The 21,270-nt window shown below is 39.1% G+C and overlaps 1 protein-coding gene and 1 non-coding gene across 4 annotated transcripts in view; both read left to right on the forward strand.

The window, feature by feature from the left end:
* The window catches only part of SLC35A1 (solute carrier family 35 member A1), a 39,738-nt gene that overhangs the window by 11,180 nt on the left and 7,288 nt on the right, over nucleotides 1-21,270 (forward strand). For all 3 annotated transcript variants that reach the window (XR_010126748.1, XM_054491494.2, XM_054491495.2), the window contains 2 exons: nucleotides 16,707-16,866; nucleotides 17,353-17,505. Coding sequence is in view for 2 of the 3 variants with exons in the window: in XM_054491494.2 (XP_054347469.1) it covers nucleotides 16,707-16,866; nucleotides 17,353-17,505 (313 nt within the window). In the remaining variant the exon portion in view is untranslated. The remainder of the gene's footprint in view (nucleotides 1-16,706; nucleotides 16,867-17,352; nucleotides 17,506-21,270) is intronic.
* On the forward strand, nucleotides 4,652-4,759 carry LOC129039729 (U6 spliceosomal RNA). The gene has a single exon (XR_008503440.1). It is a non-coding gene; the product is annotated as a U6 spliceosomal RNA (small nuclear RNA).

The raw sequence follows: 21,270 nt of genomic DNA on the forward strand, positions 1-21,270 counted from the left end.
CACAGCAGGATCCGCCCTAAGCCATATGAGGTAGCTACGGAACCGCAGAGAGGACGCACTCACTCCGTCCAGCAGTAGGACTTGTCACCATCCACACAACACCACAAGCAGGGTTGTCTGTGATCATTCATGCACACACACATTCAGCCCTCCAGACTTTGACCACCAAGGAAGTACTTTACTGGCTCCTGTGGTTTCTCCTTCATTGGTCTGTGCACAGTCATTGCTGTGGTATGTGAGGATCCTTTACCCCAGGTTGCTGGCCGGTTTGGCTTCTTGCCGTGTTGCTGAGAGCTCGGGTTATTCCTTGCACTGGATGGGTCTTGATTTCTCACCCCTGAGGCCGCCACAAGGGGGCGGGTGCACCTCCTCACAAGAGAGAACCGGAGACCGCCTCTGGAGGGGAATGTAATCCCAGACGAGCCCCCAAATTGTTATAAAGTTTTGGTGCTGCAAAAGAAATAGCACTCGAATATAAAATTTTCTTTTTTTCTTCCCAGCAAGGCAGTTTCCTTCTATAGAAGGGTACACCCTCACAGTCGGAGCAGTGCTGAGCACACACTTGGACAAGGGAGGAAAAGGGGATCTTATTCCTGATGCACATGGCCCCTGCTGCTGTGTCATTCCCCTATTGGCTAGGGTTAGACCGCACAGGCTAAACTAATTCCGATTGGCTAATTTAAAGAGAGTAACGGGGTGAGTGGTTTGGCAGGAAAAATGGTTATGGCAGAGCAGGAAATCAGAATGAGTCAGGGTGGAGAATGAGCAGGTAATCTGAATGAATCAGGGTGGAGCAAGTAATTGGAATTAGGGTGGAGCAGGTAATCGGAATGAGTCAGGGTGGAGTAGGTAATCAGAATGAGTCAGGGTGGAGAGGGTAATCGGAAAAGGTGCTTTACGAAGAAGTTAAGTTTAAAAGTAGAAGGCAAAGAGTTGAACGTACTGACATAGTGATTCTTTGAAGAGAAATTTAGAACTCGTATCTAACAGATGAATAAAATACATGGCCAGACTGTGGGCCATTAAGAGTGATATGAACAGTTAAGAGGAGCAGCAAATCACAGGGCCTAGAGCTTTATAATGGTCTTTTAGATTTAGTGTTTGCAAAAAAGTAAAATATTTTCCAGGTACTCTGAGTGTTGTCAATTCTTTGTACATGTATTAAAATTGGTAATTCAAAAAGAGTAAGTAGATAAAAGGCAAACAAGATGTTATCTAGTCTGTTAAAACACAGGTTGGATGTCAGTGTTTTATTTCCTGTGATGGAGAGGCTTCTAAATATCAGAAAATAATTGTTACAAAAAATGTTATGAGATGATTTGTTATATGCACAGGAAACCAAAGTTGATTCGTGTTTGAATTTATATTTGCTTGAAAATTCTTTCCCATGTAATGTTAAAATAATTGTGTAGAGCTAAAAAAATGAAATTAGACTTTTTTCTTTGCTTTCAAATTAGAGAAGACTTTATCGTCTCACAGAAAGGATGACAATTTCAGGATATTATGGGAGGCTGTGGAAGAATTATATTAGAAATAACTAAAGGTTTAGAACTTGAACTTTCTCTTCAGAGGAGAAAAATTAAGAAGAACTTAGATCTTGGCCAGGTGTGGTGGCTCACACCTGTAATCCCAGCAGTTTGGAGGCCAAGGTGGGAGGATTTCTTGAGCCCAGGAGTTGGAGACCAACCTGTCAACATGGTGAGACTCCATCTCTACAAAAAATAAAAAAAATAGCTGGGTGTAGTGGCGTGTGGCTGTATTCACAGCTACCTGGGAGGCTGAGGTGGGAGGATTGCTTGAGCCTGCAAGGACCTGCAGTGAGCCATGATTGTACCACTGTACTCTAGCCTGGGCAATAGAGCAAAACTCTGTCTCAGAAAAAGAAAAAAAAAAAAAATTAGAAGAACTTAGATCTTGATGATTAAAATAGTGTATTTCCCCCATATTTCCAGAAAAATCCTGCAGAGTTAATGTAAAAATTAGTAACATTTGCTCAATGCTGATTTGAGTTTTCTGGAGAATGAATACAGGGAAAGGAAAAGAAATTACTATTTAAATGGAAAAAAAATTAAACTTCATTTAAAACTATGATTAAATGAAGTAAAAGCTTCTTCCTTTTTTGCCCATTCTTTACACTGTGATAAAGTACAATAACTTTATAGGGTTGATACAAAGTATTATACTAGAACTTCAATATTTTTGGAACTGTGCAAAGCTTAACCTCATTATAGAGCAGTCCATTTGGTGGTTTGTTTATTTAGTATGATCTCTGATGCTGTTTGCTCAGTAATGTTCTTTGCTTCGTGAATAGTCTTGGCTAATTGTTACAGTAAGTACATATATTATACTGGAGTGGGAGGTGGGGGCAGAAACTTATCGAAGTAGCACCTGAAACCATGTTTTGGTTATAATTAAGGTTCACTTATATAATAACATATCACTGCCATATTCAAATCTGTGTTTCATTCCTTCCAAACATTGGAAGCAAATAGTCATTCTAAGTTGTTTCAAGGTATTGTTAATAAGATATAATGGGACAGTCAGGTTCATGCATTCATTTATTTAGTTAGAAAATACCTATCAAACCTCAATTATATACTCAACACTATTCTAGTGTTTTCACTAGAACACTGCAAATTAAAAAGGTGTAGTTCTGCCCTCATGGACTTATAGTCTATTGGAGAACCAAATATTATAATAAATAATAAATAGGTGACGTTATGAGGGAAAAGTAGAGGGTGCTACAAACACACATGATAGAGGGCCTGCATTTGGATTAAAGGGTTTCCTCTCTGAGGAAGTTACATTTAAGCCTAGACCTGTCAATTGAGTAGACTTTAGGCAAGAAAAGAGCAGAGAGGAGGCAGAGAACTGCGTGTTTGAAATCCCTGAGGCAGAAAAGTCCTTGACTTTGGTGCTGAGATGAAGCAGGAGAGGTCATCAGGGTATCACAGTAGTAGTATGGGCCTGTTAAGGATTTTAGATTTAATCTGAAGTGCATTCGAAAAATCATTGAGTTGAGCCAGGTGTGGTGGCTCACACCTATAATCTCAGCACTTTGGGAGGCTGAGGCGGGTGGATCACTTGAGGTCAGGAGTTCAAGACCAGCCTGGCCAACATGGTGAAACCCCATCTCTACTAAAAATACAAAAATAAGCTGGGCGTGGTGGCACATGCCTGTATTCCAGCTACTCGGGAGGCTGAGGCAGGAGAATTGCTTGAACCTGGGAGGCAGAGGTTGCAGTGAGCTAAGATCGCACCACTGCACTCCAGCCTGGGTGACAGAGCAAGACTCCATCTCAAAAGAAAAAAAAGAAAAAGAAAAGAAAGTCATTAAATGGTTTAAGTGAGGGACTAACATAGAACCTATGTTGAGAGTCACTTTGACCTCTTTGAGAATGAATTGGAAGTAGGGAAACTTAATAGAGGCAAGAGATCATCACCTAGGATGACAGCACAGGTCACGAAGAGAAGTTAATGGATTTGAGTTATGCTCTGGCAGTAGAATCTGTAGGACTTGGTGATGGGTTTGGATAAATAGTAAGTTCTGGTTAATCACGGTAGTTATGTTCTATAAAGTCACCACCAACACTAAACTAGTGAATACTAAACCCCTGCTCATAGGGGATATACAGGGTAGGTTCCTGTGAGCAACTGATCACATTTTTGTCAATTAATCAATACAATAACCTTGTTTTATGTGTGCTTCAATCTAAAGACACTTTATTTAATGTATATTATTGATTAATTAGCATTGAACTCATGGCCAACAGCACTATAACATGCCTGAACAAAGCTTCTCTATCACATGTATTTTCTCCATAATATATAGCATATCCTTCTTATACTTAGGAACATCAGACAGTGCGTCAGCCCTACAATGCTTGGGAGCCATTTAAACAAAATCACCAACACGAAGCACAAAAATGCAAAAAATGTGGCACTGAATAGATTGCACTTGTTTGTGATCTGAAAGCGGAAACAAGGCAGAATGTTAACTTGTTGAGCGTCAGCCAGGAATGTGCACACTTGGTGAATCAAATTTTTTGCCACTCTGCATGTGTCTGCCAATGACTGCAAGTGTTACCAGCATTGATTTGGGGGTTACAGATACATTTTAATGAGTGGAGAATTCACACATACAGTCCATGAATAATAATAATCAACTATAGTAGGCGAAGGAAAGGGAGGTATCAGGAAGCATATCTGTGTTTCCTAGTATAAACAATTGGGTTAGAGTTTTTTTTTTTTTTTTTTCTGAGACAGGAAAAGCAGATTTGGGGGAAAAAGATATCAACAGTTTGATTTTGGGTAGGTATAATGTAAAGTTTTTAATGTCTTGAGACATCCGAATGGGCAGTTGGATTAAATGGATCTGGAACTCAGAAGAGAGGTCTGGGCTAGAGATGTAAATTTGGGAGTTCTTATCACATAGAAGTATTTAATCTCAAGGAACTGGAAGACATTGTTAAAAAACAATGATCGTGTAAAAACAATCTTATTTGTAATGTCATTTGACTCCATGTACCTTAAAGATTGCTGTTTTCTGGACAGGATAACCAGAAACCCCAGGACTAATATAAAGAGGAACACATGATAGGTGTGCTGTTTAGAGAAGTGGAAGGCAGCTTGTTTAAGAAACAACAAAGGAGTGCTTGCTTTGGCAGCACATAATACTAAAAATTTGGACAGTACAGAGAAGATAGCGTGACCCCTGTACAAGGATGACATGCAGATTTGTAAAGCATTCCACATTCAAAAAACAAAGGAGACAGTCTGGTACTGAGGCAGTGCCCTAGAACTTTGTAAGAGTTAAATTAAGCAGGCTAGGGTAAGTATAACTCAATCAAGTGTGCAAATTAGAATCTTCAGGTCCCAAGAATTTAAGCAGAGGCAATTATAGCTCCATGGATTGTTGTTGGTGAGGTTTTGGAGATCTGAAGTCTAGTCAAACTCATTTCATGTGTAAGAACTTTGAGCCTGGAAAGGGACTAATTCATACAATCTCTGACTAAAAATTTTGTGTGACCAAATGGATCAGCAAGGTTCCAGATCCATGTTTTAAATGAAATGCCAGTCTCTTTTTCAGAATTTGAGGTGGTAGAGAGGTTCTGTAACCAGGTAGTCCTTTTTGGACAGAACCCATGATGGCAATCTAGGTCAAATGGCTGAGACCCCATTGTCTTTGGTTCTTTCTCTTGCCTTTAATGCCTTCCTTAGGGTAGCTGTAGATGGGCTGCATGCCATGAGGCATGGATATCCTAACATTCACATTAGTATGGTAAAAGTTTTGTAGGCTAAAGGGTATAACTGGTTTGCTAAAACACTGGAAGACAATAGCTTAGTTCTAATTCCAAATATTTTCTTTGTCCTGGTTATATGCTGTGGTTTGGATGTGATTTATCTCCACCAAAACTTATAATGAAATTCTATCCCCAGTGTGGTGATGTTGGGAGGCGGGGTCTAGTGGGAGGTGTTTAGGTTGTGGGGGCGAATGCCTCATGAATGGTTTGGTGCTGTTTTCCTGGTAGTGAGCTGTGGCTCTCAAGAGACAGGATTAGTTCTTGCAGGAATTGATTATTTCTCGAGAGTGAGTTATAAAGCCAGGATGCTCCTCACGTTTTGCTCTCTTCACACGTGTCCACCTCCCCTTAGACCTTCTCTGCCATATGATGCAGCAGGAAAGCCCTCGAAGAAGCCGGGGCCATGCCCTTGAACTTCTCAGCCTGCTCAACTGTGAGCTAATTTTTTTTTTTTTTTTTTTTTAGATGGAGTATTGCTCTGTCATCCAGGCCGGAGTGCAGTGGCGCAATCTCGGCTTACTGCAACCTCTGCCTCCAAGGTTCAAGTGATTCTCCTGCCTTAGTCTCCCGAGTAGCTGGGACTACAGGCATGTGCCACCACGCCTGGCTAATTTTTATATTTCTAGTAGAGACAGGGTTTCACCATATTGGTCAGACTGGTCTTGAACTCCTGACCTTGTGATCTGCCTGCCTCGGCTTCCCAAGGTGCTGGCGAGCCACCGCGCCCGGCCAAATTTTTTTTTTTTTTTTTTTTTTTTTAAATACTAGTCTCAGATATTCTTTCAACAGCAACACAAAGCAGACAAAGACAGTATTTAAAATATTTAAAAGAGAACTGTATTAAACATTATAAATGCACACTGGGTGTAGTGGCTCACACCTGTAACCACAGCACTTTGGGAGGCCGAGGCGGGTGGATTGCTTGAGGCCAGGGGTTCAAGACCAGCCTGGGCAACATGGCAAAACCTCATCTCTACAGAAAATAAAAAAATTAGCTGGGTGTGGTGGTGTGCACCTTTAGTCCCAGCTACTTCAGGGGCTGAGGCAGGAGGATCGCTTGAACCTGGGAGGTGGAGGCTGCAGTGAGCTGAGATTGCACCACTGTACTCTAGCTTGGGGGATAAAGTGAGATCCTGTCTCAAAAATTATAAATGCAGTTTACTTGAAAATTTTAGGATATTTAACTTCTTAGAAGAAATACAGACTTGCTTCAGTGAAGGGTGCCTGATATATATTGTCATCACTTTTTTTTTTTTGAGATGGAGTTTTGCTCTGTTGCCCAGGCTGGTGTGCAGTGGCATGATTTAGGCTCACTGCAACCTCCGTCTCCTGGGTGCAAGTGATTCTCCTGTCTCAGCCTCCCAAGCAGCTGGGACTACAGGTACACACCACCATGCCCAGCCAATTTTTGTATTTTTTGTAGAGACGGGGTTTCACCATGTTGGCCAGGCTGGTCTTGAACTCCTGACGTCATGATCCACCTGCCTTGGCCTCCCAATGTAATTTTTATTTGAAAAAAAGGAAAAAGATATTTCTTTCACGTTGGGGTAAAAGAACAGAAGGCAAAGGTGCATATGTTGCTGTGGTCTCCAAGAAAACTAGGCAAAAAATTTGAGGAAAGCACTGAAAGTGTATTATTGCTGTAAATTTAAAATGCCCTAGAAAAGCCAAAGAAAAGAATAATGCCCCCTTTTGGGACTTTGAAAAGTATTTTTGAAAACCTCATGAGTAGATGTCTTCTTTAGAGAGCAGGTAGCTATACTCTGTAGAATACCAACTAGTAATTATTGTCAAAATGTGTTATGTAAAATGCCACACATCCTCCTTTAAGATTATATTTGCTGCCTTCAGTTATTCAGAATTGTTGCTATTGAGAATGGTAGGCTGCCAGAGAATGAAAGTGTTAAGGAAACACTCTTTGATGTCCAGCCTTAGAAACAGGTGAGGGAAACAAGCTGGTAAATACAGCTTATTTTCATTTCATTCTTGTACATGTTGACTAACCCTTATCCAAAGTGCTTGGGACCAGAAGTGTTTCAGATTTCAGAATTTTTAGGATTCTGAAACATTTGCATTATATTAATTTGATATGAGCATCCCAAATCTGAAAACCTGAAATCCAAAGGGCTCTAATGAGCATTTCCTTTGAATGTCATGTTGGCATTCAAAAAGTTTTAGGTTTTGGAACATTTCAGATTTTGAATTTTCAGATTTGGGCTACTCAACCTTTATCTTCATTTTGGCTGAAACTATTATTTCCTCTTCTTTGATGAGAAATCTTAGGCTGAGGGAAATTTTAATTTGCCAAAGGAACCTAGAAAGTAATTGACAACTATAGGATTAGAAGACAAGTTTCTTGAACTCTGATTTTCAAATTATGAGTCTTTCAGAAAAATGAAGTAATTAAGTATTTTTGATTAAGACAAAGATAAGCACAGTGGCGTTGTTAGACATTTCAGTAGTTTACAATAATTTTTTCTCTTAACTTTTTATTTCCAAATGTTAACACTTTGCCATGTGTCTTCTTCATTCAGGTGGCTCTAATAAAATACCATAGACCAGTTGGCTCAAGCAACATTTATTTCTTACATTTCTAGAGGCTGGAAAGTCCAAGATCAAGATGCTGGCAGATTAGGTGTCTGGTGAGGGCCCTCTTCCTAGTTTGCCGACCGCTGCCTTTTTGCTGTATCTTCACGTGATGGAGAGAGAGATGGCTCTGGCCTTTTCCTCTTCTTATAAGGCACTAATTCCATCATGAGGACTCTACCCTCATCACCTCACTAAACCTAAGACCCTTCTCCAAATACTAATCACATTTGGAGATTAGGGCTTCAACATATGAATTTTAAGGGGTAACACAGCCCATAGCACATTACACATACAATAAGACATTTTTGTTTTATGATATTCTTCTATCCTATTTGTGTGAACATGTATATAATTTTTTTCTGATTTGTTTTAGAGTAAGATTTAGACGAGATGCTTCTTTGTCCCTAACATTCTTCAGTGCATGTTTCCTAAAAACAAGGACATTCTCTTATATATAATCAATAAAATTATCGAAATTGAGACATCAGTACTGACATAGTACTACTACCTAATTCACGGACCTTATATAAATTTTTCCAATTGCCCCACCAATGTCCTTTATAGCAAAATAATTATTTTTCTTGGACTTCAGTCCTGAACAGGATTAAAGTTTGCATTTAATTGTCATGTCTCTAGTTTTCTTTAATCTAGAGAGTTCCTCCATCTTTTTTTTTCATGTCATTGATATTAACACAGGCCATTTAATTTGTAGAATATCTCTCAAATTATGTTTATTGAGTTTTATGATTAAATTTAGGGTTTTTTTTGGGTCAGGGATATCATTAGAAATGATACGTCCCTTTTAGTGCAATATATAAAGATGTACGTGGTATCTATTTGTTCCATTACTGGTGAGTTACCTTGATTTTTTTTTTTTTTTTTTTTTTTTTGAGATGGAGTTTCACTCTTGTCGCCCAGGCTGGAGTGCAATGGCATGATCTCAGCTGACGGCAACCTCCACCTCCTGGGTTCAAGCAATTCTCCTGCCTCAGCCTCCCAAGTAGGATTGGGATTACAGGCATGCACCACCACACCTGGCTAATTTTTGTATTTTTAGTAGAGATGGGGTTTCACCATGTTCGCTAGGCTGGTCTCGAACTCCTGACCTCAGGCGATGCACCCAGCTTGGCCTCCCAAAGTGCTGAGATTACAGGTGCGAGCCACTGCACCTGGCCTAATCCTGGTTTCTTGATTAAGGTAATGCCTGCTAGGTTTCTCCACATAAAGTTACCAGTTTCCTCTTTGTTATTAACAAGTGTCTTTTGGAGAGATACTTTGAGACTAGATAAATATTCTCTTTCTCATCACTCTTTCACCTACTGGTTTTGTGGTCTGCTACTGTTGTCAAATGATAACTTCCTAATACTTCATCATTACCTATACATTTATTGGCATTCTACTCTAGAAATTTCCCTTCTTCCCCCCTTTCTCTCCCTCTTTGTATTTATATGAACATGGACTCAAGGATTATTTTATTGTGCAGGTTAGAATCCATTATTATCATTATTTTGATGCTCAAAATGTCCCAGATTTGCACAGTGGGATTAAACAGTTTCTTTTTAGCATATCAAGATGTTACAGGCTTTTCTTGTACTTTCCCTACCCCAACCCTGAAATCATACATTTCTTCAAGGATCCTTTATTCCTTTTTTTTCCAGAATGGTATTTAGAAACCAGAATCTAGGCATTTGGTATACACATTGATACTGGAGTATCATTACTTTAGACCCTTTTAGCAGAGCTATGAAATATATATGCATGTGTATGCATACACACCTATCTAAATCTAGTTCTGTGTGTGTGGGTATAACAAAGAGTTCTACATTGATTGATACCACAATTTTGATCTAACATCACTGTGTTCATTCTAAACTTCCCCTTACCCATGTTTGTTCCCTTATCTAATGGTGAGGATTCTAGCTCCCATTATGCTCAAGGTGTTTACTTATTTGCTCATTCCTAGAATAGATAATGAGTAGTTTCAGAATTTCTAATATTTACCTGAGAAAAAAACAAGCCTACTAACTGAAGTATGTATTTGTATGTAGTTCTCTTTGTTTTAGTTTTACAGCATACAGTAAAATACTGTGTTTTAGAATATTTGAGTTCTCTTTTTCTCCAAGTGTAATTTTGTAGACAGTCGTTTTTGGTTTCTGTTTGTATTTAACTTGAGATTCCCCCCATCCTTGTTGATTATACTTACAATACCCTGGAACTTTTGGCATGTGAAATTATACTTATTTCAATAAGAAGTTAGAACTGGAAGAAAAAAAGGGAGTGTGGGAAGGAATTAATGGATGGCTACTTTGAAAGATAAGGTTGACGTGGTCCAAGTAGTAAATGTTATGTGCAAGAGATTGCTGGGCATTGTGTGTGATGTACACTGTACCTGACTTTCCTTTTTTTTTTTTTAACACAAGTATTTTACCTTAGAGGTGGTTTTATGTCAGTACATAGAAATCTATCTCATTCTTTTTAAAAGCTGCATGGTATTCCATTATGTATAGATACCATATATACCAGTCTGTACTGATGGGCATTTGGGTTGTTTCCAGTCTTCTACTCCAACACAAAGATGTAATAATTATCTTTGTAAATATACTGTTGTGCATGTGAATGATTATATCAGATAACTTTAAAAGAGAAATTAGTAAATTCTGTTTTGAGGGAGGGGCAGATTAGCAGTTGGATATTGCGAAAGCTGTATACGTAAATAAGGTGACTTTTTAAATATTTGAATTTTTTTTTTTTTTTTGAGACAGAGTCTCGCTCTGTTGCCCAGGCTGGAGTGCAGTGGTGCGATCTCAGCTCATTGCAAGCTCCGCCTCCTGGGTTCATGCCATTCTTCTGCCTCAGCCTCGCGAGGAGCTGGGACTACAGGTGCCTGCCACCACGCCCGGCTAATTTTTTTTGTATTTTTTAGTAGAGACGGGGTTTCACTGTGTTAGCCAGAATGGTCTCGATCTGCTGACCTCGTGATCCGCCCGCCTCGGCCTCCCAAAGTGCTGGGATTACAGGCATGAGCCACCGCACCTGGCCAAATATTTGAATTTTAAGTTATCAATTTCTAAGCTATAATTTGGTTGAAAGATAAACAATACAATATTTAAAAGTACTTTTTCATAAAATTAATTACTGCTGCAATTCACGGGAAAATTGTTATAATGCTTTACTAAACTCTATCACAGCTGTTAACACTAACTGTTTAGATTTAAATCTGTCATTGTTAGTATAAAGAAAAGGAAGTGAAAACACTTCATATTGCCTTGGAACAAAGGAACAAAGTCAACTTTTTTTTTTTTTTTGAGACAGGGTATCACTCTGTCACCCAGGCTGGAGTGCAGTAGCATGATCTTGACTTACTGCAACCATTGCTTCCTGGGCTCAAGCAATCCTTCTGCCTCAGCCTCCCCAGTAGCTAGGATTATAGATGCACACCACCACACCCAGCTAATTTTGTAGACATGGGGTTTCGCCATGTTGTCCAGGCTGGTCTCAAATTCCTGGACTCAAGCAATCCGCCTGCCATGGCCTCCCAGCATGCTGGGATTATAGGTGTGACCCACTGCGCCAGCTCAAACAACTTTTTATTGTTTGCTATTCACCGTAGTTTATAAAGACTATCCCTAGCAGGATGTGTAAATGTTAATGTACGTATACTTTGGGTGTGTTTAGTAACAAACCAAATATATCTTAACTTTGAACTACATATCCATATTAAGACCAGAGAAAATTATTTTACTGTTTCATAATATTATCTAGAGAAATTAATGTATCTGTCAAATACTTATAGATTATCCAGCTTTGTTTATTTCTCCTTCTGGGTTTACATTTTCAGTACCCTTTTGTACCCATGCTATAATGGGTTCAGGATGTTGGGGAGGAAGTAAAAATCATGTCCCTCATATGAAGGGTATTTTTGTCCTCAAGTTGACCTCATTATTGGTTTTTTAACCTAGCCCCTCAAAGTCTTTTTTTTTTTTGTCTAGCTCTGTCGCCCAGGCTGGAGTGCAGTGGCGTGATCTCGGCTCACTGCAAGCTCCGCCTCTCGGGTTCATGCCATCCTCCTGCCTCAGCCTCCCAAGTAGCTGGGACTACAGGTGCATGCCACCACGCCTGGCTAATTTTTTGTATTTTTAGTAGAGACAGGGTTTCACCGTGTTAGTCAGGATAGTCTCGATCTCCTGACCTTGTGATCCGCCTGCCTCGGCCTCCCAAAGTGCTGGGATTACAGGCGTGAGCTACCGTGCCCGGCCAATCAAAGTCTTTTAAGTGAGTTAATTATACTTAACTTTGTAGATGATAAGAAATTTATAAACAAAATTTAACTTTCTTAAGCTCATGAGTAACTTCTGCTGTGTTCCATTTTGCACAGTGACTTGGTAACCTAGCCAAGGATTTTATGCCTCCTAGTAGTTCTTGTTAGATCAGTAGCTGGAAGAATGAGGCCTACTTTTGACCAAACATAGGTCAGAAAGAATGGTTTCAGCTGGTTGATAGGAAATTTAGGGGGAGAGGCAGCAGCAGAATCTGTCTGTAGTCAACATGGAGCTTCAGAATTTCTTCAGGTAACCAAAGGTTGTACAGGGTCTATTCCAATGATAAAAATAAAAAGAATTGTTCAAATAGAAAATTTAACAAGACTATATCTAAAAAATTTAATATATGTTTTTGATTATATATGCTCTTTTGTCCTAGCTAGCAGTGTCATTTATATAATTAATAAATTTGTTTTTAACAGAGGTGCTCATTAAGGTGCTTGTGATTTGATTTCTAAGAAAGTAAATTCAGGGCCAGGCGCGATGGCTCACGCCTGTAATCCAGCACTTTGGGAGGCCCAGGTGGGTGGATCACTTGGTCAGGAGTTCAAGACCAGCCTGGCCAACATGATGAAAAACCCCATCTCTACTAAAAATACAAAAAATTAGCCAGGCGTGGTGGTGTGCACCTGTACTCCCAGTTACTTGGGAGGCTGAGGCAGGAGAATCGCTTGAACCCAGGAGGTGGAGGTTGCAGTGAGCCGAGATCATACCACTGCACTCCAGCCTGGGTGACACGGCTAGAATCCATCTCAAAAAAAAAAAAAAAAACCAAAACAGAAAATATAAGTTCAGGAAAATAGAAGAAAAAGTAACCTTTTTACAATATATTACAGTATATTTAGGACTGATCATTTGTTTCTCTCTCTTTCATAGTAAAACAAAAAGATGATTACTAGTGTTTTCTAGCAGATATATTCCTCGTTACTTTTATGTAACTTCAGTGAGTAAAGCTAAATATAAGATTAAGAGCTGTATTCTTAATAAATACATTAACTTAAGCAGGATTTAACCTGATTAATACTGAAATTATTTACCCTCTTCTTTAAAACTTTCTGTGTGGTGAGATTCCCACATATTCTTTCCAATACCTCCTAAATCTCCTCTGTCTACTTTCTGATACTTTTCTGTTATTCTCTTTTACTAGTTCTTTTAGCATCCTCTGCTTTTTTTTTTTTGTAACTTATTTCAAAATATCTTATGTAACATTGCTGCAATCTTTGGTACTACAGTGATATTTTCACTTTCCAGCAATTAACATTCTGGTATACCTTGGTTTCTCTAATGTCTACATTAGAGAAGGAACCAGAAAAAGATACCTTGGCCATCCTGACAGTGAAAAAATAGCTCCTAAGCATCCAACAAAAAGGATATGGCCAAAAGAGACAGATCTGAAGGTTAATCCTGACACACTGTACTTTACTTTTTGCTCCACTGAAGGAAAGGAGTACTCAGATTGGCTGCTAATTTGTTTCATAAGCCCTTCTTTTTATGTGAAAAGTGAGGGAGAAGTGATAAGAAAGAAAAGAGGGGGGGAGAGAAAAGGGACCACAGGAGCCTTTATTGGTGCAGGTATGATGATTATTTGGAGTAGCAGTTGGATCCTTAAGTAGCCCATATTCTGACAGGACAGAGATCAACCCTGTTTTTTGGAGAGTCAAAAGGTTGTTTGTTACCAGTGAAGGCTTCTAATGTCTTATTTTTTTCTTTTTTTTAAAAAGAGATGGTATCTTACTCTTTCACCCAGGCTGGAGTGCAGTGGTGGCATCATAGCTCACTGTAGCTTCAAACTCCTGGGCTCAAGCGATGCTCCCACCTCAGCCTCCTGTGTAGCTGGGATGATAGGCATGTGCCACCACTCCTGGCAATTTTTTTTTTTTTTAAGAGAAGGGCTTTTCCTCTGTTACTTGGGCTGGTCTCCAACTCCTGGCCTCAAGTGATCCTCTTGCCTCAGCCTCCTGAGTAGCTGGGATACAGGTGTGAGCCATCACACCCACCAAGGCTATAATATCTTTAACAGGTGGAGGTAAAGTGGCATTGCCCATAGCTGGGGATTAGGGAAAGGATAAATAGCCATTATATTGTAGCTTTTGAGGGTTTAGCATGAAGAATCTTACACCAGGAGATAAATGAATATGGGGAGGAGGTGGAGTGTGAAGCATGGGCACAAACAGCCACCCTCAGCAATTCCTTTTGGGTATCACCTTAAAGACACATCATCAGTGTATGAGTCAGCATTTTAGAAGGGCACTAAAACTTGCACTTCACACAGTCTGTAAAATTTATATCTATGCTATCATGATACTAGAGATAATTATAATGTTCAGTTATCTTCTCTGATACATCAGCTTATTAAGGTGATTATTTTACATTTTAATCTCTTTTTCTCTAATTTTTTCATTAGTTTTACAATTGAGGAGAAAACATTTTGAAAATTATTCTTTATACTCTATTTAAGATGTTGGCCAGGTGCAGTGGCTCATGCCTGTAATTCCAGCACTTTGGGAGGCCGAGGCGGGAGGCTCACTTAACGTCAGGAGTTTGAGACCAGCCTGGCCAACATGGTGAAACCCCGTCTCTACCAAAAATACAAAAATAAGCCGGGCGTAGTGGCCTGTGCATATAGTCCCAGCTACTCAGGAGGCTGAGGTAGGAGAATCCATGAACCTGGGAGATGGAGGTTGCAGTGAGCCGAGATCGCACCATTGCACTCCAGGTTGGGTGACAGAGAAAGACTCCGTCTCAAAAAAACAAAACAAAACAACAAAGATGTAAGGAAAGTATATGGGGCATCTTAGATTTGCATTAAGCATTTTTAAAAAAATGCCAAACATTAGTTTAAAGAGCCAATCTTCAGACGCCTGGAAAACTCTCCTACATAGATTTTTTGGTGGAAAATCTGTGGTATTTTTGGTGTTCTTTTGCTTTTCGAATAGAGTTTGTAGTCCACCACCAGGCTGTGTGTGTCGCTTTTCAGCATATAGGCTTAACACTGTGGTGTGGGTTTGGATTTGGTAACACAAAGAGATCTGTAACTAAGAAGGATGTCTTTTGTTTCTGTGGCTTAGGTCAAAGTTCCTGTCTTATTAATTAAGCATTTTCTTGGAGGTAGAATGTTCTACAGCAAATAAATAGGCACAGGTTAGTCAATTTAATATAATGGACTTTTGCTTTCTCTCAGAACTTGGGTAATTATATTTGCAGCATTTAAAAATGAAAAAATTCAACTCACAACTGTTGATTCTAATATATTAACCAAAAATACAGAATCTCATTGTGATTATCAAACTTTGAGTTGGAATAGAGCTATTTCACCAACAAAGTATTATGGTTTTCTTAAGGATATCGTGAGCTGCAGTTAGGACCATTATTTTAAAGCACTTTTTTGGGGGTATTGATGCTTATTATAAAACATTGCTTTATTTTTACTTTCAGGAAATCAATGAGCTGATTTATGATACAGGAAAATAAGCCAGATTAGCCACATCCTTCTGAAATAATAATAGCAAAAATAATAGTTAAGAGCATGCATAATCAATATGTAGTCAAATAGTAAACTTTATGTACATTAGAGATATAGTTTACTTTTGTTGGAGTTAGTAAATTATTCAGATCTGCTACAGAATTATACAGATATAAAGTATGAGAATATTCTTACATAAGGATTTATTATCTACTATATTTCATAAGTACTAAATTCATTTATAAATAATACTGACCTGACTCTTCCTAACCCACTTAATGAACTACCAAAGCCTTTTTATTTGCAATTAAATCTATTGTAATTAAAAAAAAAAAACTTTAAAAATAGGCCAGGTGCAGTGGCTCATGCCTGTAATCCCAGCACTTTGGGAGGCCGAGGCGGGCAGATCACTTGAGGTCAGGAGTTTGAAACCAGCCTGGCCAACAATACTAAAAATACAAAAAATTTAGCTTGGTGTGGTGGTGGGTGCCTGTAATCCTAGGTACTCAGGAGGCTGAGGCAGTAGAATCACTTGAACATGGGAGGCGGAGGTTGCAGTGAGCTGAGATAGCGCCATTGCACTCCAGCCGGGGCGACACAGCGAGACTCCATCTCAAAAATAAATATAAAAATAAAAATGGATATGCAAACTGATCAATTAAAAAGTATTCAGGGTGAATTTGATGAAATACAGTTAAAGTAGCAGGGGATGAATTTTTTTATAGGTAATATCAACAATTTTGTTTTCCTAATCTCATTATTCAATATACTCAAAATCTCTCAGAGCTTTGACTAGATAGAGATAGTGGTAAATCTAGTTGTTGTCATATTTTCCCAAACAGAACTATAATTTTTTAAAGAGGATACATTGTTGGTATGTTTCTTTTAATCTAAAACTAGTTAGAAATTATTAGTTTGCTAAATTACAGCAAGCATAGTATGCCTGTCCTGTGTTTGAAGAAGTCTTATTAAAATAATGCTCTTTAATTTTCTTCCTTACCACCCTCTCATCTCCCCCTTTTGTTTTCAAAGAGAAACTGGTAGTCTGGGTAGATTCAAAGCATCTTTAAGAGAAAATGTCTTGGGGAGCCCCAAGGAACTGTTGAAGTTAAGTGTGCCATCGTTAGTGTATGCTGTTCAGAACAACATGGCTTTCCTAGCTCTTAGCAATCTGGATGCAGCAGTGTACCAGGTAAGTGGAGCTAATGATAATGAAAAGCACAGAATCTTTTATGGTAAAAAGAGTTTTTATTAACTCTTTATCATATTATCAATTTTTTTTTTTTGAGATGGAGTCTCGCTCTTTTGTCTAGGCTGGAGTGCAGTGACGTGATCTCAGCTCACTGCAATCTCCGCTGCCCAGGTTCAAGCGATTCTCCTGCCTCAGCCTCCTGAGTAGCTGGGACTATAGGCACATGCCACCACACCCAGCTAATTTTTTGTATTTTTAGTAGAGATGAGGTTTCACTATGTTGGCCAGGATGGTCTCGATCTCCAGACCTCGTGATCCACCACCCGCCTCGGCCTCCCAAAGTTCTGGGATTACAGGTGTGAGCCACCATGCCTGGCCATTATCAAATATTTTTTATTGATAATTGTATCAATGATACCAGAAATAATATATTTGTATCAGAGACTAACATTAACTGAATTTATTAATTCATTCTCTTTTTCTTAGGTGACCTACCAGTTAAAGATTCCGTGTACTGCTTTATGCACTGTTTTAATGTTAAACCGGACACTCAGCAAATTACAGTGGGTTTCAGTTTTTATGCTGTGTGCTGGAGTCACGCTTGTACAGTGGAAACCAGCCCAAGCTACAAAAGTTGTGGTAAGAAACAAAATGCACACCATAACTTCCCATAAATAGAAAACTTCCTTAAGTCTTACACTGTTCAGTTACATTGATGCATGCAGCATGACTACATTTCTTTGATTTAAAATAACTTTTGCCTTACAGATAGGCCTTTTTTCTTTAGCATATTATTAGGGATAATGATACTTATTGGTTGTTTCTCAGAGGAGAATATGCATAAAATATGTTAGAGATGGAATGTACCTTAGAAATAATGTGTTCCATCCCCTCCATTTTATGGATGACAGTCCCCAAAGAGGTGAAGGAACTTGTCCTAAATTAGTTAATAGCTAACTTGTGACCACAACTGTGCCAGTTTCCATACTGTATATGTTTAGAACTTCTAGACCTCTTTCAAACATCTCAGAAACTCTGGGCAAGGTTTTTCTGCTTTTAGTTTTCGTCTTCTCTCTCAACTCTCAGTCTCTGACACATCTCCCTATTGTCAGTGATCAGGATGACAAGGGAAGGAGTGTTCTTACTGATAATTGATAATTATCTTTAGTTTTTAAGAGTTAATGTGAAGGTACATAACAGATTTTTAAAGAGTTAATGCTAAGATACATATATGATTTTTTTTCTTATATTGTATGCCTCAATCAGTTATTTCCCCAAAGAGAAACAGGAAATGGGATGCCATTGAATAGTTTTGTGAAGGTCAGGAGTTTCCTACAGTTGAATATTTACTCTAACTTTTAGCAAACGGACTATGGTTCTCTTAGGAATGGAAGGCGGCTGGGATGTACAGTGCTTGTGAACAGTATCATATCCCCACCCTCCAGGTCTCCTCCTTCCCCAATTAAAACCCTACTGTTTCTTTCTATAATATGGTTTCTAGACAGAGACTTCCTGATCCCTGCCTTCTGCCCCTACACTTTTCCTTATATTTTTGTCCTAGATGCATTCATCTGTCATTATTTCTCAATATATCCTAAAACCCCACTGTCTCCCAATGTTGTCTAAGTAATATGAGGCACAGCTTGGTAATTACCCCTTTGTTCTGAATACTGGAGACTTGTTATACAGTCATGCATCGCTTAACAAAGAATATAAGTTCAGGGTTCTGAGAGATGCATCATTAGGTGATTTCACTGTTGTGCAAACATCATGGAGTATACTTATACAAATCTAGATGGTATAGACTACTTACTACACATCTAGGCTGTACAGTATAGCCTATTGTTCCTAGGCTACAAACTTCTGCAGCATGTTACTGTGCTGAATACTGTAGCCAGTTGTAACACAGTGTTAAGTTTAGTGTACCTAAACATAGAAAAGGTACAAATATAGTTTTAGCTTACAGGACCGCTGTTTTATATGTGGTTCATCATGGACTGAAATGTCATTATGTGGTACATGACTGTTAATTTCTGGGGGGCAGGCAAAGTATCTATTTTACAATTGATCATAAACCACTACATGTAACTGTGTCACCCAAATAGTTTGTCTCAAATGTATCTTGTATCCTTCTCACCCCACTGTTCCCTCAATCTGTCTGCACTGCCATGCACTCCTCCAATACTGGTTAAGTGGGTTGCACGTGTCAGGACTGGAATAGACTCTCGTTGACACTAGAACTCAAACTCTGGCTCATTCTAAACCAGAATGCAGGTTGTTTGTATTTATTAAGCTCTTCTTTTAAGCTTTGGGTCATGGCTCAGCCCCTTGAGTTCTTTCCAGTTCTTACCCATTATTAGCTTCTCCTTTGGGTATTAACGCTTTCCAGAGTCAAAAAAATATACCTTCTGGGTCTTTAATGAAAATTTTAGATAGAACAGGACCAGAGTTCTGTGGCTGTACCTTTAGAATTCTCTCTAGCTTGATCTTTTTCTTGCTTACTGAACATATCATCTCTCATAGTTTTTATGGGTCAGGAATTTGAGGGTGCCTTAACTAGCTGGTTCTGGCTGGAGGTTGCAGTCAAGGTACTGGCTAGGGCTGCAGTCAACTGAAGACTACGGCTGGAGGATCTGTTTCTAACGTGGCTTATCTACATGCCTGGCAAGTTGGTATTGGTTGATAGTCTAGCTTGATTTTGTTCAATTAACTACCATTTTTCTGTATGAGCATTCATGCACTTACAGATTGTACCTTTATCCTCACTACATTTCTGTGTTGCCTATAAAAACATTATGCGGCTAGTCGCAGTGGCTCACGCCTGTAATCCCAGCACTTTGGGAGGCTGAGGCGGGCAGATCACCAGGTCAGGAGTTCGAGACCAGCCTGGCTAACATGGTGAAACCCCGTCTGTACTAAAATACAAAAACTTAGCTGGGCAGGCGCCTGTAATCCTAGCTACTCAGGAGGCTGAGGCAGGAGAATCGCCTGAACCTGGGAGGCAGAGGTTGCAGTGAGCCGAGATCGTGCCACTGCACACCAGCTCGAGTGACAGTATGAGACTCCGTCTCAATAATAATAACAACAACAATAATATGCAAGTCTGTCACATTTCTTGCCAAACATTATCTCTATGGAATTCCCCTCATCACTTAACATTAGGAGTCCTTTCAGTAAGGAAATCTGGTATGTTTCACACTTAGTGAAGTCACACTATTTTCCACTGATGACCATTAAACTTTTTAAGTACAAGTCGTCTCTAAATCTGTTCTAACATTTTGCTGGTAATCAATGTAACAATAATAGCTGCAATCATTTATATTGCACTAAATACTAGCATTATTTAAATGCTTTATATACACTAACTCACCTACTTTTCTTGATAGTCTTTTAAATTTATTTAGCTAGGTAGTCTAGGCGGGGAGAATTGCTTGAGCCCAGGAGTTCAAGACCAGCCTGGGTAATATAGTGAGACCATGTCTCTACAAAAAAATTTAAAACTTAGCTAGATGTGGTGATCAGCATGCCTGTAGTCCCAGCTACTTGGGAAGCTGAGGTGGGAGGATCACTTGAGCCGAGGAGGTTGAGGCTGCAGTGAACCGTGATAATACCACAAGATCCTGTCTCAAAAAAAAAAAAAAAAAGTTGTCTTTAATGCCTTACAGTATTTTTGCAAGCCTCCACTTATTCTGAGTTTTCGATTTCTTGATACTGTTCTTAAATTCGTGGTTAGATTCCTCTTGGTGATCTATACTTTGGTTTTGTTCTTGTAAAATCAGAATTCAGTGAAGATGCCCTTATTTAGACATGTTGATTTCCTTATGTATTCTTTTTTTTACTCTTCACCAGAACCTCCTTCTTCAGTAACTCTTAATCTCTCTTGAATAGTCTTCTCACGAGCCATGGAATTCTAACTTGAAGTTTTACATTTTTGAATTTTGATTTATTCAGGACTGGAGCACATGTCTCTTAACTGTGCTGTGTTTGGCTCATGCTCAGATCACATGGTTGCTTTCTTCCAAAGTTTCCATCACATCTACTTCATCACCCAGCAGTTTCTTGTCAGAATCAAGTCCACATAAGCCGTTTCCATCACTATTTTTCCTAACTGTAGAGAGATTCAACTGGCAGGAAAGTAAGTCAAGAATTTATCAGGCACTCTATTTTTAGCAGTTTGAGCTTCCCAGCAGATGTTGGGATAGGTCGTATCTCACACTATGATTTTATTCTATCTATGCCAGTCTTGAAATTTGTATTAGGAAAGTATCCTTGTTAATAATGTATAGTCTATAGCAGTGGTTCTCAAACTTTAGCGTACATCAGAATCACCTGGAAGGTTGGTTGAAACAGATTGCTAGGCCCATTCCCATAGTTTATGGTTCAGTAGGTCTACGCCTGACAGTT

The sequence above is a fragment of the Pongo pygmaeus genome, chromosome 5 (genome assembly GCF_028885625.2).
Source record: "Pongo pygmaeus isolate AG05252 chromosome 5, NHGRI_mPonPyg2-v2.0_pri, whole genome shotgun sequence".
In the NCBI taxonomy this organism is placed as follows: Eukaryota; Metazoa; Chordata; class Mammalia; order Primates; family Hominidae; genus Pongo; species Pongo pygmaeus.